Source organism: Curcuma longa, chromosome 14 (assembly GCF_044706935.1).
Source record: "Curcuma longa cultivar G26 ecotype Majalengka, Jawa Barat chromosome 14, ITB_CL_G26_1.1, whole genome shotgun sequence".
Classification (NCBI taxonomy): domain Eukaryota; kingdom Viridiplantae; phylum Streptophyta; class Magnoliopsida; order Zingiberales; family Zingiberaceae; genus Curcuma; species Curcuma longa.
In genome coordinates, this window is record NC_133874.1 from 9,387,920 (window position 1) to 9,414,340 (window position 26,421).

The following is a 26,421-nucleotide window of genomic DNA, read 5'->3' on the forward strand; positions in this document are numbered from 1 at the left end:
AAGGTAATAAATAAGTTTCTCTGGAAATTGTCCACGAACTTTTTCATGAACCAGCATGCTGAGATTATTAATATTCTTGTTTAGTTTTGATATCTTTTAATATTGCTTCAAATGAACAAAAGCTAACTCTAATTGGATATTAAGTGTTTACACATATTCTATCCATTTACAGTGCTAAGCAAATAACAATAAAAGTTCAAGAAAGAGAGAAGCGAGACATGTTTCAGTGGAAAATAAATGAGATTAATGTTTCTACATCTACAAGAAGTACCAGAGAGAGTTTTTTTTTATCATCATTTTACTTTGATGGTGTGGTAGACATTGGGAAAGACATGAAAAGTAACATAACTCTATAAAAGGTGAAATTTTAGAAGAGAGATAACAACTTTTCTCCTTTAAAGTTGTGCAATCAATAGATAAAATGGATGAACTAAAAGTAACGCTGTTGTTGAAATGAGGAATATTGTGGTACTTCATGTAGCAACGCTGAGGGGAAGAACTATAGCCATCATTTTTTTTATAGAACAACATTTGCTTTTATTGCTGATCTTCTTGGTTTGGTATGGGCCTATTTTTTATTAATAAATTGCTCTTTTTGTGTGTTTATAAAACTCTCTAGCTTTTCCCCCTTTTGTTCGTCTATTGCTCAAGCTTGGCAAGTTATTCTTATTGGCTTGGTTCTTCTCTAGTGCCTTGATCCTAGTAGGGTATTTACCTGCTAGGGTTTTTGTTGGATGTTGAGGTGATGACGCTACTAGGAGATCTTGTGAGGCATCACAGAAGGGGTGTTGGCAAGAATTGTGAAGGGAGCAGAAGTGTGCCTCTGTTTTTGTCCTGTTGTTGATAGAAGAGAATGTTAAAGTTTACAGTAGTTGTTAGTATATTTGTCTATAGCCTCTGGCTAATGTGGAGGACTTGTATGGGCCTGATGATTTTGATGAAGAATCAATGACATTGCAAAAAATAAGTTGATGGTGGAGGGCAGTCAGGAAAGGAGTTACAAGAAAAGTTGACATTGTCCACATGGTGCCTGTGTATATTTCACATGCTAATAGTTGGGATCCTGTGGCATTATATTGGTGCAAAATATGCTTGAGATGAAGGATCTACAAGTTCTGAGCTGAGGGACGCAAGGGAAGGCAATGATGGAGATACATTTGTTTAGGTTCTCATGGATCCCCACACAGGCTTACCAACTAGGGTTGATGAATGGTTGAGGTGACGGATATGGCAACAACAATGGTGTGTGCTATTATAAAGCAACATCTTGTTCAGTGTTGATAAGTTAGGAAGTAGTTGGAGAGGTGGTTTTGGTTGAGCAGCAACGAGATGCTTCATGTTCTATCAGTTGCATGAGATGAGCAATGATGGTTGCCCAGGTTAGGCAAGGAAGGAAGATTGCCCATGAGAAATATATAGGGAGATAAGGTGGTGAGGGAGATTTTTGGGAAGTTAATGAGAAAAATTTATCATTAAGACATGGTCTAGGTGTTGCCTCTATATTAAACTTCAACCCAAGGTTTAAAATCTCGACCCGTGTCGAAGTTTCGATTCCAGCCCGAAACGATACAGTTTCGATACCCTATCGTATCATGTCGGTATAGTTTCGCTATTTTTTAATATAAAATATAGTAATTTAAAGATACAAAATTTAATATAAATGTTTAAAGATAAAATAATTATATATATATAAAATTAATAGGATAATTTTATTAAGTTTTAATTAAGCTTATTTAAATTATCTCAATCACATATGGTTAATTTAGTTAAACCTAAGTTCAACTTGCTGCCCTGTTTTGCATCTGTGCGACACCACTGTTCCGTGCTCGCACGACAAGTCCCTGCCATCACGTGACGCGTCCAGAGGCGTTGCCTGAGCTTGGCGACGCCTCTGGAGGAGTCATGTGAGCCCGGGGATGTCTCTGGACTCATCACGCGACAACAATGCCCTCTCCACATGAGTCGTGAGGGCCCACTGATGCCTCTACGGGACCTCGGGCACGCCAGCATTGGAGGCGTGACTGTGTCGGTTTCAGTCCGTTGGCGGAACGAGTTGTTTCGCCTGTATCGGACGAAATGATGTGATTTCATTCCATGCTTCAACCTATCCCACAAATAAGAAACTTAAAAAGAAATCTTAGCCCGTTATAGTACCAAGTTGAAAGTACTATATCAATCTTATTAAATTATTAGAGAACATTACATATATTATAATAATCTAACTAATTAGTAATTCTTCATGGGATGAAGATTTATACATTCTAACATTTTCAATGAATTAAGTGATTATAGCATACAAGAAGAAAGTGTTACCCTATATTATCGAACTTACCATGATAGAGATTTTATGGCATATAGGATATAAGATGTTGAAGTTCAAGATCATTTGTATAAGTATGCATAAATGATATTTTGCTATTCTTATGAACAAATTCATTTTGGATCATTCTCTCTTGAATGTTTGTCTCACTTTGCTAGGGGTTATAGTCGACATTGGTTGATCATTTTTAACATCTCTAATTCAAAATTGAACATTAAGTTTTTATTTCATTCGGCTCCTTTATGGAAGATTGATGTATTCCTAGAGAAAGAATTACATCCATAACATCTATGGCAACCTTTTTGTTTGAATGTATCCTAAACTATTTGCTTACTAGATGACCCTTTAGAGGAGAGGGATTATATGAAATCCTCCTAGTCTAGTTACTTCATTCTCTATTTCTGCAGGCAAGATCTTGAGGAAAAGAATTTCATTTCCATCAAGCTCAAACAATATGCGATGCCTTCCAGCTTGTTTGGTTTCAAATTCCCTTTTACAACATAATTGAAGATCTAGTTATGATTAGAACTAAACTTTTGTAACTTCATCCATGGATCCGTAGTCATACTTTTTTCAATTGGAAGATTTGATCAGTTCAAAAAATTATGTTTCACGACTCCATATACATAATCCATTTTTAATAAAAAATCAATTTCTAATAGGACTTTGGATACAAATTGTGAGAATGTATGTTCTTCCTCAAATATGCTATGGAGAGGTTAAGGATTAAACACTTTTAAGGAATAAAGTTTTTGATTGAAGTATGAAAATCTTCCTCAAATATGCTATTGAGAGGTAAAGAATCAAACCTTTTTAAGAAATAAAGTTTTTGACCTACTCCCTTAACTATTCAAGTTTTTAATAAAACGAATTACACTTTTACAGCTAAACTATACCCACTACATATACATTATCGCATATAAATGGACCATTTGTTGAACAAAGGAGTGAGATGCAATCAAGATAGGATTTCATATAATGGAGGAAATCATAACACAATATATCTTTATTAAGAAAATTATAACAAACCTCCAATGTTTAGTGTAGCCAACTCAATCTAGGTAAAAAAATTAAAAGCAAGGCAAGAGATTGTGCATAAATGTGCAAAGTAGACATACACAACCCATTATGTATAATAATCATGATATTAAAAAGTGTAAATAGGTAGTACACAATTGAACTCAGCACAATACGTTAATATAAAAAAAATGGCAGCTCGGTACACGAAGCTTCTGTCAATGTGGGAGTTCGGGAAGGGTCTATTGTACACAACTTTATCCTACATTATAAGAGGCTATTTTCGTGACTTGAACCTGTGACCACTAGGTCACACGACAACAACTTTACCGTTGTGCCAAGGCCCTTCTTCATATACATCAATAGTAGAATGATAAAAATTATATTTTTGTAAATAAAGTTTTTATTGCATTAAAAGTTAGTGGCTAACTTATTACTTACAAATTACATGCTACTAAATGGGGTTGGTTAGGATTTAAAAATCAATTGATTTAGTTTTTTAAATGCATTTTTAGACTATATATGCATATGCAGCGAATGCAGTCAAAGGGCCCCCTTCAACATCTGCTTAAGTTGCTGCATGTGTAGCCCAAGTGAGACTGTTTAAGCCATGAACATAATGCTTGGTAAAAAAGCTATGTCATCAAAGCTGTCAAGAATGATTCAATGCCCTAATCACCTGAACTCCCATTTCAATCTCCCTCATCTTGCCTCCCTGTGCTGCACAATCCCCCAACTTCCTGTGCCAATTTGGACTCCTTGCTCCACCTGTATCTTCTCTCTTCATCGGCAAGAAGGGGGTCTCAACTCCTCCCTCTGCCTTCCTGTGTGGTCTAGGCACCATGTTGCCTTTGGCAGCCCTAGTAAGCATGACATTGTAGCAATGAGATCTACACCTGTGACCTCCCCCCTATGCTCCTCAGAAGCCTCTTCCCCCTTCCACTTCTCTAACACTAATATCAGACACAAAGCTGAGTTCGTCCTATGCCTTCCAGAAGCACTGATTTTGTGCTCCCTTATGAAATATCCTCCCTCTACCTCCATTGTGTTGTCATACCCTATCCTTCTTACCTTGCAAAGGTGAAGCCTTGAGCTGGCAATCTCCCTTGGAAACCTGATCTCCTTGTGAGACCTTCACCCACGAACTATTCCTCACCCCCTCTTATATTGCACCTGTAGCTTTTCCTCCCCTCTTTGCTAAAGATCTGTGCCCGTGACTTCCCCCTGTGCTCCTCCCTTTCCTTCCTCAGTGGCTGCTTCCCCCTACCATAATCCTAATATCAATGACAACCCTCTTCCTTTCCGCCACCCTTCGCCTCCGCTCACCTCATCTCGAATGAGTTCACTTGCTTTGCTTGAAACACTTACATGAACTATCTCAAAAGCTCCCTCATCTCTGACATTTCCAACAGCTCACACTCATGGCGCAGTGCTTCCATCTTCAGAAGCTGCTTACCTCCCTGCACCCACCCCTCCTCCCTTCTCTCTCCCCACTCCCCAAAAGGGATCCCTAATTCTGACTCAGTGCTGTTCCTACTGTATCATTTTCCATACCATCTCTGACTGGATTTCTTGATCTGTTGAACAACAATGCATGGTATAACTACATGAGGTAACAAAAAAAAATTATGATACTGCTTCTCCATGGTATAACTGCATGAGGTAATGCAAATAATTGAGACTACTTCATTGTTGTATGAACATATATCTTAACATTTTGTGCAAGTCGTTGAGAATCAGCTAAATAAAAATCTAATAAACTTCTATAAATTGTAGAGCATTGACTTCTGTTCTCTAAAGGAGTTATGTGACTACATAAAGTGAATTAATAAACAAATTAATTACTTATAGATCATTAGCTTCACGCTCAAAAAAGATTCTTGAGTCTTTTCTCGCGCATTTGTAAATTTCAGCCTATTGCATAAGATACTTTACTCACTTGGTGGATTGTGGATCGCTCACCATATTCTTATCTGAGGTACATTTCAGATGGATTGTAGGTCATTCAGCATATATATATATTATGCATTTTGTTGCGAGTAGATTGCAGCCTATATACGATGCATCCTTATCGAGTGAATTGTGGGTCATTCACTCCTATTTATATTTATGTATGATTTGTTCGAGCATCAAGTGAATTGCAAGTCTCCTTTACATATACGACACATCCTTTAATGGGTGGATTGCGGGTCGTTCACGTCTTAATAAATTATTGATTCAAGAATAAAGTAAGATTAAAATTTTTGTAACATTGTAAAAGGGGAAATAAACGAGAATTTGATGAAACTAATTAAAATGGGAATGATAGAAGAATAACGAGAAAGGAGTAATGATGTAATTATGTTAAAGGATATGAGAATAGAAATTATAGCTTATGTCGTTGTCTTTTGTGATTGGTTTCATGCACTTCTCTTCTTACCCGCACTTTCCCCTTATGTGTTGGCTCCTTGTTTTCCCTTAACCTCTAAATTCCCAAACATGAAGCAATCTTCGAGGTTTGGACAGTATTATGGGATGATCTTACTCAAAGATGTTCGACAATAGTATTAGAGTCAATTTCTATTAAGGTTCATTTATTTTATTTATTTTTCTAGTGCATGGTTGTTACTTTTATGCATTCTGATATTTTAGTACTTTGGTGCATTCTTTTCAATTGTCAACGTGAGTCTAGTTTTGTATGGCATCATTTGTCTAATAAGGTCATTATTTTGAGTTGTGCATTGTGTTAACATTTCTTTATATCATTATTGAGTTAACATTTGTCTATATCATTAGATAAATTATTAAGTATTCATGTTTTTTACAACCTTGTGCACCCTTACAGTATTACCTATGGTTATGATGTAGTGATGAATATTGTCATGAGTATAGGGATAGACTAGGATGATGGCCCATCGACCTAGACAATTCCAACAAAATCATAAAAATGACCATAAGGAAGACTGAGACAATCTTTCCTTCTTGAGTGGAGGAAGAATTCACCCATTGGAAAAGTGAAGGCCCTACTAAGTAAACTTCAAAAACTAAAAAGTTCTTATTTTCACTTTCACCATACAGGAGGTGGTACTAAGGTGGAGATCAACCTTTTGGACATCGAAGGTGGTGTCATGACAATTAGTTTGAGTCATCTCGAGGGCATTCATCATAGAAAAAGTTTATGGCTGGTCTTTTTATCCATTTCAGTTGTTTTATGAGAGTGTAGATGAAAGGTTGGTCAAATGTGTATGAAGCATGATACTACTGAAGTACCAAAGACTCTTTAACTAAGATCATGATTGGTGGAACTACAATTATTGGATACGTTTGAAGAACTATCCTAACATCCCACAGAAGGTTAAGATGTAAACCATGATCATCCTATGTTTCACAACTACAAGAGAAGATCAATAAAGAAGGATGAGGAAATAAAAAAGTTGTGAGCGATCAATAAATGGGTAAGAACATTACAAGAAGAGATAGAGCAAAATAATTGACAATTAGAACAGGATTATAGAGGTAACCCTCATGTGGATCCAAATATAATAATATTTGTTAGAAAGATTCACTTATTATCGTCATCCTGGCATACTACATAAAGTTTTTGTATTAATCCTTACTACAAGTCTCCATCATCCACCCAATCACTACAATCATATGCAGTAACCACACATTCATCATTTCCATGTTCCAGCATATGTAAGCATCAAGCAAAAAAATCTCTTTCTAAAATCACTTGTATTGAGCCATGTCATCCTCCAATGAGAGTACATCTTCCTCAATGTTACCAAGCTAGGAGATTGCACAGCAGGTTAGAGTTCTTTCAGAATGGAGACCTGGTCCTTGTCAATGACCTTCAGTATCTCCCTCATTTCAACATGTCCAAAATCACTTGTGCTCAAGGAAGACAAAGAATACCCCAACTACTCTCTTGATCCCAAAGAAGTCTTAATGCATCCACCTCTTCTAAAATAAAGATTTGGCGCAAGGTGTTCATGTTGCCAAACTCTACAAATAAAAGTCTCAATGTCTTGGCCACAACTCTATGAAAACTCGTTGCAAGACATTGCATTCTCCTATCCTCAATTGATCCAAAGAAAATTTCAATATGCCCATATCTACTCAAAGAAGACTTGATATGAGGCAACCTTATGCCATAACTCCATATCTACCAATGCCCATACCTGAGCCATTGTCAAAAAATAATAAAAAATAAAAAAATAAAGAGTTCATTCTGGCCAATCTTGAAGATAAAGTTCCAGCATAATAGAAAATTATGATCCTAGCATTATTTTCTCTAGAATTTATCAACAAGGCAACCTCTTGGATTCCTATAGATAATCACAACATGCATCTTTTTGTGTCAAACAAATTAATAAAAAAATATAGTTTTTGGCAAATGGAGGTCCATCCCATGGAAGTGACCATCCCCTTCCATTTTCTAGTCTTCTCCCTTATATAAGACCTGGGATCCAAAAAACTACAAGGAACCTAGGGATTTAACAATTACATTAAGAACAATTTGAGTTAATTACTCATTTCCATTCACTTTTTGACCTTTACATAATAATTCTAGCATTATTACAGACTGAACTAGCAAGCATGCTTGAGATGTTAAATCTACTTAGGAATGCCTATGTCACTCTCTAAAGACCAAATTAAACATCACAACCAAGAAACAAAGCCAAACACTTCTGTCGTGCCTAGATGGTATCGGAAAACAAGTCCCCAAAACAAGGGAAGCTAAATCAAACAGTTTGAGTAGTAATTTAGACAAAATTGTTTGATCCATACTGGAAATAGCAAATCAATGACCGACGAGCTATGGAAGCTGTAAACAGAAACAACAAGCTCTGGAAGAAAATAACCAGAAGAAGAGAAACAAAAGAGTATGGGGAAGAACGAAGAGGTCACCCAGTCTGCTCAGATCCTGGAAGTGCTGGCGCATGGAGGTTTCCTCCCTGAGGATGAACTGTACGGTCTTGTTGCTCGACTGCTGAGGGCCTCCGGTCGCCAAGAAAAATCGCCTCGAGGAGGCGGTCCGCCCCCAGCCGGATATCAGTGATTTTACGAGCGACGGACGCCAGCCGCTCCATGGCCAGAGCCACCTGCTTCGGAGGAGCCTCCGTGGAAGCTTCACCGCCTGATTCCTTCGAATCCTGAGACTGCTCCGTCGCTGCCCCCACAGTGATCTTCTGTTGGGGTTTCGGTATCATCCCGCTCTGCGCCTTTCAGATATGGTCGGGGACCTTACGTTGTTAGGTCGGCGATGAACCCGCTTGATACTTCCATAACCGAAAGGGCAACTTGGGGTGCAGTTGGGGATGGACAAGGAGAAGGAGACCGACGATAAAAAGCCTCGATCTCCTCCCCGGAGGAATGCTCACTGCAGCGGCGACAAGCCGACGACCACTCTCGGCGAGGAGAGGTCTTTTTTTTCAAGAGCGATTGGCGGAATAAATAAAACCAAATTATTAATAATAAGGTAATTCTTCAGTTTTTTTCCTACTTAATTTTTTTTTAAAAAAAATATTTCAAATCGCATGATTCCCAAAAATACTTTTTTCCCACTAACCACCAGAATAAATCAGGAAGCGCATACAGTGGTCAATCCAGATATGCAGTATCCTTTGATTGCGTTTTCCATTTGAAGAAAAATTTCTACAAATACACCGTAGCTGGAGATCGAACCGATGGATCCCTAGGTCACAATCCGGATGTTCTACCGTTGCACCATTGCTCCGGGGACATTTCCACCTTTATCTTATCCACAGTGAAACTGATTCATTATTTTATTTTATTTTATTTTATTTTCCAGTTTAGCAAGTTTATGGACGGAATGTAAGTGAAAAACTAACGCACCATTCATTCATGTTTTTTTAATTTATTTTAATTATCAGTACACTTTTTTTATAAAATCGTACTGATCAACTCCAGAATTATTCAATTCAAAAAAGTTAAATATCTGAATTTATTATTAAAAAAAAAAGTAATAGAGAGGATCGCCTCCCAGTGGACTTAAGAAATTATCAATCTAGACTATACATCTATAAGCAAGATTAATCTACCCATATTCTCTCAGTTTGATCAAAATCAGGGAAAGGGAGCGAACAAGACGCAAACACGTGGCTCCTTTACATGTAAATTAATGAAATAAACCATGTGCATTGGAACAAACCAGAATCTGCCAATGATATCTCAATTCGTCAACATCATATGGTTCGACGACACATCAACCACATCAGTATTTTTATATATAATGACAGTAAACGCCTCAATAATATCACAACCAAGTGTTACTGTCAGAGGTCCACGTCATAGCATTTAACTCAACCCATCAACCACATCAGTACGACAAAATGCAGCAACTTAGTCCCGAAACATTGAACTTGAATACTTAATGTATTCCCAAACATGAAATCAATTTCAGGCATCTCTGAAAATATCAATCATTTCTTTTTTCTATTGGATCTCACATGTTAGCATACAAAAAAATGAGGTGTACAGTCTTAACTCTACTAATAGAGCAAGTACTGATGGAGCCAAGACAAACATTTAGAGCATCCGTAACATAACGTGCGTTAATAAGATGATGTGGAAGTAAAGAAAAAAGGACATGAAAGAGTGAGAGAGGAGAAAGATATTTAACACGTTCAGAACATTGAACATATTAATCGGGATAGTAGGTGTGTCCCATGTAGTACGCGATTGAATTTTTACACGAGGATCGATCAGGTGGTCGACCACCAAAGTCCATTGCAGTTGCTCTTAGATGCCCAAACCTTTGGTTACTCTTACTCTATATCGACCACGTTAGAGCACGGAATAATATAATAATTACCTACCAACAAAACCAGCAAGGCATAAACACGTTGCTGAAGGTCTTTATTTTATGCAATTGCGTGTATGCATATTCTAAAACAACTGGAGTTGAAAAAGAACAAAAACGAAAACCATATGTCTGCATCAGTAATGACACGCTATCTGTCCAAGTGATATTAAGAATCATATCGACAATATTCTTGATTTCATAAAATTTATTCGATTTCACGATAAGTCCTTGTAATCCAATTATAATACTGATACAACTGACAGCACATCTAAACACCAGAAGACTGGCAGGGTTTGCTGATGTTGAGATAGCATGAAAATGTAAAGGTAAAACACAAGGCCTGAACACAATGGCCTAACCAGAAATATCTGCTCATGCTGCGAGACTGGAGACTGGAGACTGGAGACTACACGCATGAAAGCTAAGGAATATTCTGAATAGCATGATACAATCAAGAACCACCAGACATGAATTCAGAGCCCCAGAAGATCTCCGAATATTTCCTGTGAACAAAATAACGAATGTAAGATAATGAACAACAGGAGGTAATAATAATTAATAAAGAAGGAATGCGATGTGCATTAGACTATAAAGAATTATACAAGAAAGACATTCTATAAAGAATTATACAAATTTGAACTGATATCAAGTTCATTCATGATGTTCAACAAGAAAAACATTCTAAGCAGTGCAATAGGAAGGGGCCTTTCAGAAGTGAAAAGTAGGAAAGTGATAATTAAATGGGAACACAGGATTAAGATATTTGTTTCTTAAAATGCCTCTTATTTCCAATTTACTGAAAGGGCCAGAAGTTTTTAAAGGGCCTTACAGTGAGGAACAATCTTCCACCTTTGGTTATCTCCCTTCAGCCACTCCCATAGAACAAGAATAGTTCCATCTTTTACGCCTCCGTGATTTTTGTCGCCATGAAAGGCATCAAAATTCAAGCGAATATTGTTTACCATCCTTATGCATCGGAAGCCATCACCCAAGTCCTTGCTCTCAGCCCACAGAACTGACTCATCTAGATAGTTGGCATTATACGGAATCAACCTAACCTGCACGAGATATTTGGGGGAAAAAACAGTAAATAGGATCGAACAATAATGGAACAGTGAGAGACTAGAGGAGAGTTTATTTTGAATATCATCTACAAATAATATATAAAAGAAGATGTTGAACACCTACAAATAGCTAATAAAAGAAGATTTATTTTGAATATCATCTATAATATATAAAAAGAAGATTTATGTTGAACATCAGTCAAGTACTGATGTAAAGAAATAAAATTTGAGTTAATCCTTGATGTAAATCTTAAGCACTTATGAATACCATTCAAATTTTTGTGAGACTAGCACAGCTTAATAACACCTGAACCTAAGTAATTATTTGACTAAAATTATCAGTACCAAGATATGATATATCTGATCCTAGAAAAGTTGTTCATAGGTCAAAAGCATCAACAATGTTATTAGTGACATGCTATACCCGATCCTAAGTCGTTCTAAGATGAAAAAAAAAAAATCATAACTGCAATCAGAGACATCAATATGTCATGAATTTTCACACATTTTAAACATATCAAGTATGCAAAACAGTTGAAGTTACAACTTGCGGCTGTTAAAGCATTAATGTTTGAGCGAGCAGATTGTAGATCATTACAGTGTCTAGGATGCCCATTATTGCTGACCAAAATGTAGAAAGATGAATAGATGGTTAATAAAGAAAAAGAAAGTATAAACTGTTAATGAAGTATAGTACAGAGTAACTTTGTAAGATAAACAAGATTCAGATTTGTGTGGATAAATAACTCACAGGATGGGTTGCTCCAATAGAGTGTTTGATAGCTTCCCCCGTAACCTTGTTAATCAGAGAAAAACTTGGGAAGCCTTCTTCATCCTTCACCTTGGTACTGTACCTTAAGTCTCTGATCCAGTGCTGACATCCAAAAATAAATAGGTGAGCAAAAGGAATCCAAAATTAATATTACTTTACCAAGAACAATGAATGAATTCAAAGATGAAAGCTTTCACAATAACCAGATAATTTCGAAAATCCACCACAACAAAAGTTTAAACTTTTTTACTTTTCCCCAATAAACCACTCAATTGAAATCAGAGGCAACAGCAGAGGGAAAATACGAATGAAGAAAAGAAAAGCAAAGGATACGAACTGTAAGATCAAGATTTACTTTTTAGAGGGAAAAAATCCAGTTGGAGACATGAGATGATTCCTCTTCCACTCAAAAGCAAATAAGAAAAATAAAAAAGGAGCGGAGAAAATTAAGATCATATCGACGTGCCATAACTTGCCTGGTAAGGGTCCGCGGGATTGTTGCGGGCGAGGATAACCTTCCCATCTCTGATGGAGAGAGAAAAGTTCGGCTCCGCCTTGGTGTAGATCCTCACCGTCGGCTGCCCATGCGACGACGGCGCCCCTTCTTCCCCACTGTGGTGGCTCACGTGGTGAATACCGGGAAAGTGCGGGAGACCATGGTGATGGTGCCCAGGAGCCGGAACGGGAGGGTATATGGGAGGCGGAGGGCCGTGGTGAGGGGGGTCGCCGCTGTAACTCCTCTCGCCGTATGATCCAGGAGGGGGAGGGTAGATGGGAGGTGTCGGACCGTATCCATGTCCGCCCTCGTGAGACACGTGCTGCACGACCGGTGGATAAGGGGGACCGCCGAAGTAGGGCTGATCGGGAGCTGGTGGATAGTATCCAGGCGGAGGAAAGCGGTGCTCCTCCTCCTCCTCATCCAGGGGCGGCTCAAGCCTACGAAGGGCCCTAGGCAATCTTTTTTTAAAAAAATGATTGTTATTATTTTAAAAAATTTTCTCTCATCCTTTTTTATTTGGACTTGAGACCGACAATGGTAGGTTTAATTTTTTTTAAAAATAAATTAAAATATTAATTTTAAAAATAAATTTTTTATATAAAATTAAATTTTCTTGTTTTTTGAGATGCACTGCCCTTCGAAGTAATTTACCTTGGTAGTCCATTTTGTCAGAAACGATCCATTGCCCCTCGAATGATTCATAAAGGACTCGTAGAACAGCTGAATTAAACATAAAAAAATTATTAATTAAAGGCTAAATCTCAGCAACAATAATACTGAAAGAAAGAAAAGGAAAAATAAGAAACTACCGTATCCTAAACAGTACGCAATCAGCAGCAAGAGCAAGAGAATCAAGCCCCCTTGGCAGAGCAGGGCCCCTTGGCAGAGCAGGGCGGCCCTGGACGGCGTGGCTGCAGCGGAGAGTCGGAGGCGAGGAGGGTGGCGAGGTAGTCGCGGAAGGGGGTTGGGAGCAGGGAGGGAGTCCTGGACGACAAGGTTGAAGGGGGTGTCTGCGTCAGGGGGGAGGCCGTGGTCGGTGGGGCGGAAGGGGAGGCAGACGAGGCGGATGCTGGGGGGAGGTGGTGGCGGGAGAGATGGGGTAAGTTGCCACTGGTGGTGAGGACTGAGGAGCCCCTTGGCCCTTACCGCTCGCCCCGAAGAAGAACGCCGAACGTGGAACAGGAGAGGATTAGGCGCGGGACGCCGAACGCCGAACGCCGAACGTCGAACAGGAGAGAGGATCTCAGCGCGCCGAACGCCGAACGCCGAACAGGAGAGGAACGGCGAAAATCTCAGCGATCCGCAGTGAACAGGAGGAAGAACGCCGAACGCCGAACAGGAGAAGCGAAAATCTCAGCGATCCGCAGTGAACAGGAGGAAGAACGCTTGCCCCGAGGAATCCGGCGATCCGCAGTCAACAGGAGAGGCGAATAAGAGGGGAGATGAAGAGCCGAAGAGCTAGATCGGGCGTCTTTTGAGATGAGATCGGGACACGGCGAAAAAGAATGTGAAGGGACAGAGGTTTTCCTGGTCGGATTTAATAATTTACCATCCATTAATCCTAAATATATATATATTTTTTGGGCCCCTTTTAAAATTGGGCCCTAGGCATAGGCCTCACCCGCCTATGCCCAGAGCCGGGCCTGCAACAAACGATAATGACATGAGATTCATGATAGAATATGCCTATTTGCTTAACGCATAAGTATAATTGCTTCATCTATCAATATCTGCTAGCTGGTTGCAATATGTTCATCATTTCAGGAAGTGGATAATGATCGGAAAATTGAGCAATGCGTAACTAATCATGTTTATATATTCTCTTAAAGATAGAAAGATTTAGAGAATTGAGATCGGCCAAAATGTGTGCTGAGTTAGAGACTCTAGAAATGAGCATTGCATGATTGCATCAAGTTAGATTTGATTCTATTGGAGAAATTACTCATTATTTAGCATGAACTGATTGACTTGCTTACTCCACTATCATGCAATAACCTTTTTCTTATATTCATTACCTTTTCAGAGTAATGCAATTGATAATATGTATGCATTTAATTTGTTTCATTTGTTTCTTCATTGTTGAAAAATAATATTAGACATATTGCCTAATAATATTAAGAGTATAGAGCCAATTATTACGTGTTTCATTTAGCAAAAGAATGAGCATATATAAATGCTAGTTTGATCTCATTTGTATCCTGCCACTAAATCAAAAGAGAATTAATAACAAACCATTCTAGGAGATTCTAGGGAGAGGATGAGTCAAGTACTAAGATAAAAAGAAGAAAAAATCAATCTGATGTGACCCTCCTTTTTTAAAGACATCATAGCGGAGGAACCGCCGAGTCACTTCCAACCGCTGCAGATTAGTGAATATAACGGATCTTTCGACCCAGAAGACCATTTGTGCTGATTTGAGAACGCTGCTTTGTTACACCAATATTCGGAGGAAGTGAAGTATCAGGTCTTCCTCATCACCCTTGCAGACCCCGCACAATGATGGTTCAATAGGCTGAAGCCCAACTCTGTCCACTCCTTTAAGGAATTCAACATGATAATTTTACATTATTTCGCCAGCAGTAAATGATATCACAAGACCACGCTCAGTCTTTTCTTGCTAAAGTAGCAAGATAAAGAAACCTTACGAGAGTATATACAACACTTCAATCAGGTGACTTTGGATGTTCCTACGGCTAACTCAGAGATTTTCATTAGCATATTCTCTTAAGGGTTATTGGAGGGAGAATTCTTTAAGTCCCTTCTGAAGAAGCCTCCCACTAATTATGACGATCTGCTCAAGCGAGCCGAGAAGTACATCCACCTGGAAGAAGGTGCAACCCGCGGGAGAGGTCGACAAGCTCGAGCCCCGTTGGGAAGGACCTTATAGGATATGCCGGAAGCAAAGCTCGGGAGCTTACTACTTACAAGATTCCAAAGGAAGCAACTTGGTCGCCCATGGAATGCTTTTCATCCCCGATAGTCTTGGGTCAAGTTATTTGTAGGATCGAAAACACGCTAGAGGGGGGGGTGAATAGCGTGTTTGCACGCTTTTCGATTTTTCGAAAAACTTTGAGTGCGGAAACGGAAGCGATTAAACAATTAGTGCGGAAGCAAAAACAGAAAGAAAGTAAAGAAGAATTGACACGTTTGTTTTTACTTGGTTCACAGCGCAACGCTGCTACTCCAAGGCCCACGGTCCTTGACCGTTTACGTTGGGCAATCCACTAAGATACTTGCCCCTTTCCGGCAGCAAGTATATCGAAAATCCGATTACAAAAACTTAAGTACAAAGTATTAACAATATTGAATTACAACTTAAGTTTTCGTTACCAAACTTTCGCTCCCCGGAGATTGATTTCGGCGTCTCGGTGTTCGGAACAGTAGCTTGAAGCAGGCACAGCACCGACGTCGAAGTTGGAAGTCACGGGAGTCGCGGGAACGGAGTTTGGAGGCTTTGGAATGGAATGAATCGGCTGCTGCTCGCGGGTTCCTTATATAGCCGACCTGAGTCGACTCAGATGGAGATCTGGGTCGACTCCAGCACGCGTGGCAGATAAAACTTGATCGCTTTCGTCGCTTATCCCTCCTGAGTCGACTCTGATCACGTTCTGGGTCGACTCCAGTCGCGGTGGCGGCAGCGGCGATAAGTTTTTGACCCTGAGTCGACTCAAAACCTCACCTGAGTCGACTCCAGGCTGATCTGGCGGAAAACTCGACGCGCTGACTTCCGGATTCAGGCTGATTCGGCTGGAGTCGACTCCAGAACCCATCTGGGTCGACTCCAGACCCGAAAAATCAGATTTTTCGTCCGGAGTTGGCTTTCGTCGGGCTTTTCCTTCCTGCACAACAAGTTAGCTCAAATATAACATGTAAAGGATCGAGTCGGTTCACCGAACCAACTTCGAGTCTTAACTTCGGATCTCCGGTGAGATCCTGGGTTAGACCGGCGCCTACTGTTCCTCGTAGGAACGCGTCCTCACCCACTCCCTCGGGAGAATTTACCTGATGCCAACCGAGTCCTCCTGACCCGTTGGACTTGTGCTCGGCTCTGTCGTTGCCCCCCAGGACTTGAAATGCAACTGATCCTCCTGATCAGTCCATTCTTCTACTGCAACTTGGTCCTCCTGACCAAGTCCAGTCCTTCTGCAACTTGGTCCTCCTGACCAAGTCCAGACTTCTGCCTGGTGCACTTTGACTCTGCCAAGACTTCATGCCTAGCAGCACTAGGACTTAACCTGTTTTCTGCAAGCTCAATTCAACCTGGTTAGCCAAACCACATACTTAACTTGATCCTAGTTCCATAATCAAAACTCAGGTTTGATCTGCTAGTGCTTCCTGCACTAACATTATTTACTTCCGATATTGTATAAGATTTTTCTATTTTCTCTTAAAAAATATGTTGCAAAGCTTTGTTAGCCTAAATTTTCTTCTTATAAAAGTTCTCTTATAAGAGTTGTTGGTCCATACAAAAGATCTCTTAAGCAATTCGCCTTCAGCAATTTCCTCTATCTGAGGCAGAGTCATCTTAAATTTTTCTCCATCTCGGACAGAGTCACCTTCAATAATTTTCTCTGTCTGGGATAGAGTCGTTTCAAATTTTCATTCATCTTGGACAAAATCATCTTCACCAATTTCCTTTATCTGGGACAGAATCACCTCAAATTTTTCATCTTGGACGGAGTCGCCTTTAACAATTTTCTCTATCTGGTACAAAGTCAACTTAAATTTTTCTCCGTCTAGGACAAAGTCACTTTTAGAAAATTTCCTCTGTCTGGAACAAAGTCACCTTAAATTATTCCTGTCTCGAACAGAATCGATTCAGTGATATCCTCCCCTTTTTGGAAGGGGTTGATATGGTTATCTCTCCTGACTCAGGTCGGTGTATTCACACTAACTCAGCTACTCAGGCCACCTCGTCATCTTACTGTCCTCAATACAACACTCTAATTGAGTCTCGTACGCTACAACTCCTTGACTCGATTTGGAGGGGAGACTTATGATACCATTGACATCTTACATACCCCACGCCCAAGCCCGAGTGGATTGTCAGCTCGAACAGCTGCCCAAGCCCAAGTGGCTTGTAGCGATCGAACAACTGCCCGAGATCGAGTTGGAGCTCAACCCATTTTTGCCTTGAAGTCGGAAAGGGCAGTGTAGGCCTTGGTGCAACAAGCACAGTCCCACTCCGGCCTATCGCCAGAAGTGCTTAAGGATAATGAGGTCCTCCACCTCTGACCTCATCCCACCAATTCCACAGATCCAAGGCCAAGACCAACTTTTCCTGTGGTTATGCAATTGGAAGCCACAACCCTTGTAGCGAAGGTAGCATGATTGAGTCCTCCAACCTAAGACTGACCATCTGACCATCGTTCATCATGAAGGAAAAGAGCGGATTGGGAAGGAGGAGCAAGCGCCCAAGGATGGGGATCTGTGAGGTCCGAAACCAGATGGAAGAAGCACACTTACTTCACTTTCACACTTGCCTCTCTCTCTCTCTCTCTTTTTCTCACATACAAACGTTGTCGAGAACACCATGACATTCATTAAGGTGCGATCCATTTTTTCCAAAGGTTGCCGAGCATACTATGACATTCATTTTTACTAAAGGAATGACAATGTTGCTGAGCACACAATGACATTCATCAAGGTGAACCCACTCTTTCCAAAAGTCATGCAATGGTGTCGACCACCCTATCCAAGGTGGGCCCCACTCTTTCCAAAAGTCATGCAATGGTGTCGAGCACCATATCCAAGGTTGGACCCACTCTTTCCAAAAGAAACGCAAGGTTACCGACCACCATATCCTTCACCAAAGGTGGGACCCATAGAACGGTAATGCTACTAAGCGCCATGTCATTCACCAAGTTCGGCCATCACTCGAGCACTTATCGTCCAAGTACTCGAACGTTGATCATTTGGGCCCCTGAGTGCCCGAGTACCCGGAAACTAAGGGTTTGAAAGCCCAAGGCCAAAGTATGCTTGGGAGTCAGAGACTTTAAAAGCTCAAACTCGAGCACAACGATGACAGTTACAAAGGTGGGAGAGAAACGGCAATGATACAGGTGCGCCCTTTGGGAAAAGACAGGGCGGGATGGTTTTTCACCACTCTTCTCCCCTATTTAAGATAATAATGTCAACATCAAGAGCTACGTTATTCTACGCAATTTTGTCTATCTGTTATTCTCTTTTTTAAGGTTTGACTTGAGCGTTAGAGGGGTCTCGTTGAGGTCAACCTCGACCCTCTTCCAACCTTCTTCTCGTGAGCACAGAATATCAAAAGTCCGGAGGTCATCCTAATCCCTGTGCAAGAGTTAATCTCTTACTCACTGTTGACTCATCGTTCTGTAAGTGTCGCGGACTTATTTGTACTTTCCACCCATCGTCAGCCCATCCTGATCTCGACCAAATCAATTATTTTAAGTTAGATTTATACTGAATTCACTATTTTTTGTTACCAATTTATGCTGCTATTAATTCTTTCAGCCTCCATGTAAATTTAGTGATACTATATTTGCAACTTCTCAAATTAGTTTACACAATTACTCTGCCACAATAATCTTATCGTATATATTTTGTTTGCATTTATCTGATTGAATTCAGTATTCAGTTTGCATGTTCAGCCTTCCAGCTAGATTAGGTGTAGCTCTGTTTCATACCTTTGTGGGGAACTTGGCCGATGAATTGTTTGAATTTTGTGGATTGGGAACACTCTGAACTCAAAGGAGAATGGGGAAGGATGGGCTGTCGAGACTGAGTTGTCTTTGTGCTGAACTCAAGGTCGAGGCCTAAATGGATTTTGTTGAACTGAGATCTTAAGTTGGAGTAAGGGGTGCCATCATCTTAGTTAACTAGATGCTAGAACATCACCCCGAAGGTAAAGGTACAAATGCCACTTTCTTTTTTTGGCCACAAAGGCAATCTGAGTTGGACTCTCATAGGTGAACAGACCGGACAGGTATTTATGCCATGCATAACCTGTAATTGTTCATTAATGGCTATGTTATATTGCTTAAACCAATGCACTCATTTTTTCATCTCATTCGAATGAGTTCGGTTATCTAAATTTAAATGGGATGGTACAAAATGAAAAGGGTTGGCGGCATGGTAAAGCTGTTTATATTCAGTTCAAGTGAACTGTACAATGGTTTAAGTAACAAACATTTTATGTTTCAAAGTTCAAAAACCACACAAATATAGTTGTTCCACTAAGTTTCCCTTGCAAGTGCTTATCATAGAATTTAGTTCAAGTGCCAATATTCTGAATAGCTGATACTCATTTGACATACTTTAACATGTAAGAACTCATTTTATAATCTTCATATAGTTGCAATTCAACAAACACCTGCGGATGTAACTTCCTTTATATCGTAAACAGGTGATAGGTTGTCTACGGATTGGGACAAGGCATGGTCAAGATTTAGGAAGCAGGGAAAGAAAGCCATGTTCTCAGAGTTAAACCCCAACAAGTATGTGAGCTGGAATCCGAGGCGTTCTGATTATCCATTGTCAGAAGAAGTAGACCCCATAAAACGAATTGAGAGTTCTAACCTCAAGCTATGGACCAGTCCAAAGTTCACTCTGGTAGGAGCTATCGTACTCGTCTCAATGCTTCTCATCTACACACTTTTAGCCCCACTTAAGTGATCTCTCTTCGACCCTTATTACAAAGAACTAGGCCTAACCTCATGTTATGTATAAGTATCATGCATGAGAGGTTGGCCAGCAGAGTCTGGTGGCCTGAGGCTTGTAAATTGTCCATCTAATGGCATCAGTTTCTTCTCTAAATTTGTTGATGAATCTTATGTGCTTTTGTTTTTGGATTCTGAAGGTTTATGAGCACTCTCAAGTTATATTTGTGATTTTTTTTTTGACAATTGTAGTGCCAACGAGTATAAATATCAAAATGGTGCATATAGTTTTGTTTTCGTTAAAAAGATGCTTTATTTTGAAAAACAAAATTAGCATTGCATCCCATTTCCCATCTTAAAATAATCTTTATTTTGGTATTGTTGTAGTAATTTTATTCAAAATTACTATAAACATATATTAGTTTTATCTAAAATGTGCAATTTGATTAAATTGTAGCTACTTTGTCAGAAGTTATTTTATATATATCCATAGATAGAGATCGATGAGAGAGAGGCGATGATAAAGAGATCGGGATGGGAGATTTAGGGTTAGAACATGATTTTGCGATTTTTGTTTCGCGGCCATGTTGACGACGAAAAATCTCAACCACGTTAGAGTCGCGTACAAGTCGTTTTGATATATATATATATATATATATATATATATATTTCTCTTTTAATATTGAGATTATGTGTACCCCTATGTTATCATATTGAGGAGGTACTTTGATGTCCGTCCATGCTTTATGTATTTCTTTTCCTAAATCTCCAGGTAACTTATTAAATAACCTTTCTCCTAATTTTGGATTACAATAATTACCTGACACTGTTGTTAGGGCTATAAAATCATTGCAAAATGGTTTTATCCAATTCCAACTAAATAACTGTAACTGATCAAGATCTCTCATGATTTCTCTTTGTCTAATATCTAATCCTGTATTGGCATCTCTTGCTGTTAATAATCTATGAATAGTATAACAAAAATTTAAGATATTATTTCCTTGTGAGGCTATTTTTGCTATTTCCTTTGGGAATTTTTCTTTATAAGCTTCCCAAGCAATTCTGGCTACATCACCTAAATAATTTTCCCCTACTCTCATCATAGCTTCTCCTGTTTCTATATCTAATTCATGTTTAGCTTGGTAATCTCTTTTTACTGAAACTATCCATTGTTCTAAGTATGTATCATAGAGTTGCAAGTCACATTCTGTAATATTTAGTAATATTGAATTTTTCCCAAAGAAGGTCATTTCTGGTGGCCTTCGTTTTCCTATTATTCTTAATAAAGGATTGTTATTAGTATAAAGTATAAGGGGCTATACTAGTTCTAGGTGGATGGTCTTGTCCATAATCCCTTGTTCCCATAGAACTTTCTGTAGGATAGTTATAATAGTATTAAAGTAAATTTGATTAACTTGGAGTGATTTTAATTAAGAAGTATTTTTGACCAATTAAAGTGAACTTTGATTAAATTGAAGGGATTTTAAATGTTAAAAAAATAATATTTTAATATAACAATATTACATATGTAATAATTTGATAAGTAATAATTTTAGTCAATTAAACACGCCTGTTTAGGAATACTTTATTAAAATGTAAACATAGAGAAAATGTCAATAATATCATAACTTTAGGAATACTTTATTAAAAATTATTATAAATGTAAAATAAAAAAATAGCAGTGCCACCTAAAAATAAATATATATAATAAGAAATGATGCAAACTATTCCTAACTAAACTTTTGCCATTAAAATTATTTTATATTGTAATAATTTTGATTAAAATTGATATAACAATTTGGAAATTAAAAAAAAAAACTCAACGCTCCTTTTTAAAGCTGTCAAATCGGATCCATAGAGCAGATAAATTTATTAGAAATTCAAGATATGATATGATAGCCAATTTATTAATTTAATAATTGAAGATAAATTATGAATTAAACGAATCAATCCATAAGTTTATTAAAAAAAATTATTAAAATTTTTAAATTTAAATAGATTAAATTAAAAATTTTATTAATTTAAAGGTAGATTATTAAAATTTTTATTTTTATTTTATTTTATTTAAAAAATAAATTAAATTAAAAATAGATTTAAATGTGAATTACGATTTAGTAAGGTAGATTATTAAAATTTTTATTTTTTTTAATTTTTTAAAAAAATAAACTTTCAATCCACGTGTCGCGGGCTGAAATCCACTTGAACTTTCCGACGGGCCGAATTAGACGGCTCTACTTCGCATCCGCATCAAAACCAAGCCGGTCGCTCTTCTGATGTAGCGCCGCCATGGCGATTTGGGAGCTCGCCGCCCTCGCCAGGCGTCTCAGAACTCTGCACGTTTACTCCGCTCCTCCTCCTCCTCCTCCTCCTTCCCCCCACTTCCCTTCTCCCTACCGAGTCCTCCGCCGCGGTTCCTCCCAAATCCCAATCCCCTTTCTTCTCCCCGGTCGTGGCCTGTCCGCTGCCGCCTCATTCTTTCTCGTCCGCCCCCGCCGTCCCACTTTCCTCTTCCTTTCCGCTGTTTCGACTTCTGTCGGCGATCCCTTCCCGCGGCACTATTCCTCCACCCCTTCCGACCGCGAGGTCGAGTCGCGGGAGGATCAGCAGGCCCCTACCCCTTGCACCGTCCACGAGGAGCAGGAGGACCGCCTCTCGCAGGCCCAGCAGGAGAAGAAGAGCCGTTTTATCCCTGTCAAGGCTTATTTCCTTTGCACTAGGTGCGAGATTCGCTTCCATTTTCACATAGGGGTTGCGATTTTATGCCTTTTGTTTAAAAAAAAAAAAAATGGTTTCGATGATGGTGGTGTTGAATCGAATCGCAGTATTGACTTGAGGAGCTTGCAGGCCCAGAACGCGTTCAATGTCGTCTCCCCTCCTACCTCTCGCGCCACCAATTACTTGGTACTCAGATACTATGATGCCAAGGACGACCCTCAGGTAGTTACTCTTTTTGTTGATTTTTTGTTTCTTTTATAAATTTTTTCATTCTGTTGAAACTTAGTAAGCAAGCGCTTGTTTGACATGGTTAAACTGTTATATCGAAAACTTCTTTATGATACCATTTCTTGGTAGATGACTACTCAGTAAGGGAAATGTATGCTTAACGTTGAGACCCTTGCTTCAGCTATAGGCAGCAAGGCGTGTTAATTGTCCTTTGTAATTATATTTAATTGGGAGGTCCAGTTACTAGGATTCAATGTAGTTGACATTCAGATCGTGTAATGCCTCTCTACTGTTAAACACTAATATTCATACTTCTCCTAAGTGTGTGATTTGGACGGATGTTGTAGGGTGATTTCCATCTATTTAAACTCCTACTAACTGTTTAGAAGAGTTATAAAAATGACTGAAAGCAAATAAGCAATTCCTGATTTTTTTTTTTGCAATTGTTTATTCCTTCTCTATATAAAAGTAATTAGTCTCTCCTTGAAGAAAGTTAAATATAGAATTTTATCCATTCAAAGTGTTGGAATACATACAAAATCATGGCATCATGTTTCCTTTATCCATTTTGTTTGCTAACTAATCCGGTTACCACTTCGAAGGTTGTAAAACTATTGATGGCATTCAAAACATTTGGATTGTGGAAAATGTGTGGATCCCATTTATCTGTAGGCTTTTGACATTTGGAAATTTCATTATTAGATTGATCTTGATGAGAATTAGGTTCTTGAATTTCCATTATAACCATTAAATTGTAGTATCATGAGTAGAATGAGGAACCTAGATTCCATGGACATACATGTTTCTGTTAACTGAGCTACTGCATTATGTATGCACTGTGACTGCGGCTGTTATTTGCTACGTTTAGGTGCCTTGACCATAATTGAACTTTTTGATTATTGAAATCTTAATACACTGTTTTGGTTCATGAAATCTAAATCTCCTCTTTAATGTAACAGGTTATGGTCACTGGTTTTCCAAGTCAAGGTTCTTGCCATTATATGGTAGTGTTTCATTATGGTTCAGTTGTGTTGTTTAATGTTTCTGATCATGAAGTTGATGGGTATCTGAAGATTGTTGAAAAACATGCTTCTGGTTTGCTTCCAGAAATGAGAAAGGATGGTAAGTGTTAAAAAGTTGGTTATTAGCTTCCTTTCTAAGGGCAAAAACACCACTTATGCATTGTTTTCTTCATACATTGGAATCAGAACACCTTCCCTAAATGCATATATCTTAGGCATGACATGTAGCAGAACTAGTGGAGTGCCACAGACCACAGTACGGTTGAAAATTAGGTTATAGATCACTGTCAGAAAATATTAAAACTGGACTAACATGTAAATCCTACTTTTGTCCATCATATGCCCTCATTTTTACTACAAATATTTTAAATTGGTTTAAATTAGAATGTGACCAGAATATCTGAGTTCAATATGCACAGTGTAAGTACGTGTAAAAGAAAATCTGACTTTGATTTATCAACTTTCGTTGTTTCAATTTTGGCAATGTGAAGACAAAGGACTCTTAGAAATCAAGACTAGAAGGATATGCCGTATATTCTACCTCCTTTTTGATCAAGAAGTATGCATGGAATACATGTTGTAAATTTAGTAGATTCCCTATATATTCTTGGAGCTCATATGCTATTAGTGTAAATTTGTCTTGGTTTTTCTTCATTGTCTTTAGTTGACATGGTACACTAATTTTACTCATTTTTTTTAAAGCATTATAATTTGTGCTAGAAAGCGTCATTTTATTCAGAATTCATACTCCCAGATAAAAGGAATAACAGTCTCATGGTAGTTGTATGGTATAGCTCTAAATTTGAGCATCTTTCTAGTTTTCTATTGCTTCTTTATTTGCATTGACTCAAAATCCTCTCCATCACATGAATCTTGTTTTCTTCAACTAAGGTTATAGACATGCTCTCTTTTTTTTTTACTATATTTATCGATGAAGTTGAAGTTGAAGAAAGCAAAGCTTTTCAACTTATTATTATTTTTTTTGAATTTTTGGTGCTCCAGATTTTGCAATAGTTGAGAAACCAACTCTTGAAAATTGGATGCAAGGTGGACTTGATTATATAGTGCTGAAGACTTTGAACATGGATGGCATACGGATCATAGGAAGAGTTCTTAGTCAAAGTATTGCTTTAGATCACTACATTCATCAAGTATGTTGCAGGATATTAATCAGGATCTCAAATGCATAGTTCTTCGGCTCTGATGGAAAACTTATATCCTCATGTTTGTTAGGTTGATGGAATGGTGGCAGAGTTTGCAGAAATCAACCGTGGTTTGGAGAAGACTGGAATTTCTACTATGAAACGGAATCAGCTTTTCCAGTTGGTGTGGAAATCAAATTCAAATCTGACTGCTGTTATTCTCAAACTTGGGCTTTTTGAGAGGTAATGTTTGTACTTCCAATCATCAATTCATCTGTTGTTCATTAATGTAGTTTTGGCAGTAATCCATCTACAACTTTCTACTATTAGATCTCTGATATTTCTATCTAGTGGAGTTTCCTTCTTATCTTTAGCTGTGTTCCATGCTTTCTTTGAAATTTAAATTTCTTTTGCTGAATCACAGGTTCTTGTTGATAAGTGGTCAGTTTTATTTCCTGGAATTGTTAACAGAGTCCGTAGATTAATTGCAGAATTTCATTCACAAAATCCTGTGCTATGGTTTTGCTTAATTTTAATATCTGCTGTTATATATCGGACTTTCATTTGTTACTCCAGTTTGTATGTGAAATATTTTCCATTAATGCTTTGTTAAGTGCTTGAAAATTTGCAGGACCTCTCTGGACATTCACTGAGCAATCCTGGCTGTGCCTTATCAAATAGTTTCACACTGACTAAATATTTATGTTGACCCTGAAACTCTTTTGTATGAACTTATGTGATTCTCATGTCTGCAGTTCAGATATTGCTTGGAAGAATGCTAACTATGCACAAGTGTGGGAGTATCTTCGGGACGAATATGAGCTATCACAGAGATTTGAAAATCTTAATTTTAAATCTCGACACAATTTATAAAATCCTTCGAACACTTTACTCTTTATTAAAGATTTACCAGAAAAGCTTCTGCTTCCATTATCATGCATTTCTCAGTCTACAAACTACATGAAATTATTGGACTACTCAAGCTACCTCTTGACCCAGCAAGTTATTTCGTATCCCAAAAGAAATGGCATAATTTTTTTCTTCAGATGGGCACTTCTGGTTCTGCTTAGAGTGCAGATATCATGGATCCATATTAGGTCTTTAACTTGGTCCATTGAAACTAGCATGTGAACAAAAGTTTGCAATTTCAAGTAGGAATTCCCCACAAATTTTTCAACATGAAATAGAGCAAATGAAAACAATATG

The 26,421-nt window shown here is 38.5% G+C and overlaps 2 protein-coding genes across 2 annotated transcripts; one reads left to right on the plus strand and one right to left on the minus strand.

The window, feature by feature from the left end:
* Window positions 1-10,323: 10,323 nt before the first annotated feature.
* On the minus strand, window positions 10,324-22,396 carry LOC141844866 (uncharacterized). The gene is made up of 6 exons (XM_074732843.1): window positions 22,363-22,396; window positions 13,307-13,832; window positions 12,458-12,938; window positions 11,961-12,083; window positions 10,975-11,203; window positions 10,324-10,648 (listed from the first exon to the last, which is right to left on the minus strand). Coding segments are annotated over exons 1-6 (1,395 nt in total). The 3' UTR covers window positions 10,324-10,646.
* Window positions 22,376-26,088, plus strand: LOC141844867 (protein RETARDED ROOT GROWTH-LIKE-like). The gene is made up of 6 exons (XM_074732844.1): window positions 22,376-22,825; window positions 22,931-23,045; window positions 24,011-24,173; window positions 25,076-25,224; window positions 25,307-25,458; window positions 25,971-26,088. Exons 1-6 carry the CDS (start codon window positions 22,395-22,397, stop codon window positions 26,086-26,088), a joined length of 1,128 nt encoding a protein of 375 aa, XP_074588945.1. The 5' UTR covers window positions 22,376-22,394.
* The last annotated feature ends 333 nt before the right edge of the window (window positions 26,089-26,421 follow it).

Excerpts from the sequence above, each read along its gene's own strand:
- LOC141844867 (XM_074732844.1), top strand. The coding sequence starts at position 22,395 with ATGGCGATTTGGGAGCTCGCCGCCCTCGCCAGGCGTCTCAGAACTCTG. Across the intron at positions 24,174-25,075 it reads TCCAGAAATGAGAAAGGATG|ATTTTGCAATAGTTGAGAAA; the intron begins GTAAGTGTTAAA and ends TTGGTGCTCCAG. Across the intron at positions 25,225-25,306 it reads TAGATCACTACATTCATCAA|GTTGATGGAATGGTGGCAGA; the intron begins GTATGTTGCAGG and ends CATGTTTGTTAG.
- LOC141844866 (XM_074732843.1), bottom strand. The coding sequence starts at position 22,396 with ATGGCGGCGCTACATCAGAAGAGCGACCGGCTTG. Across the intron at positions 12,084-12,457 it reads ATCCCGCGGACCCTTACCAG|CACTGGATCAGAGACTTAAG; the intron begins GCAAGTTATGGC and ends TTTGGATGTCAG. Across the intron at positions 11,204-11,960 it reads CTATTGGAGCAACCCATCCT|GTTAGGTTGATTCCGTATAA; the intron begins GTGAGTTATTTA and ends TATCTCGTGCAG.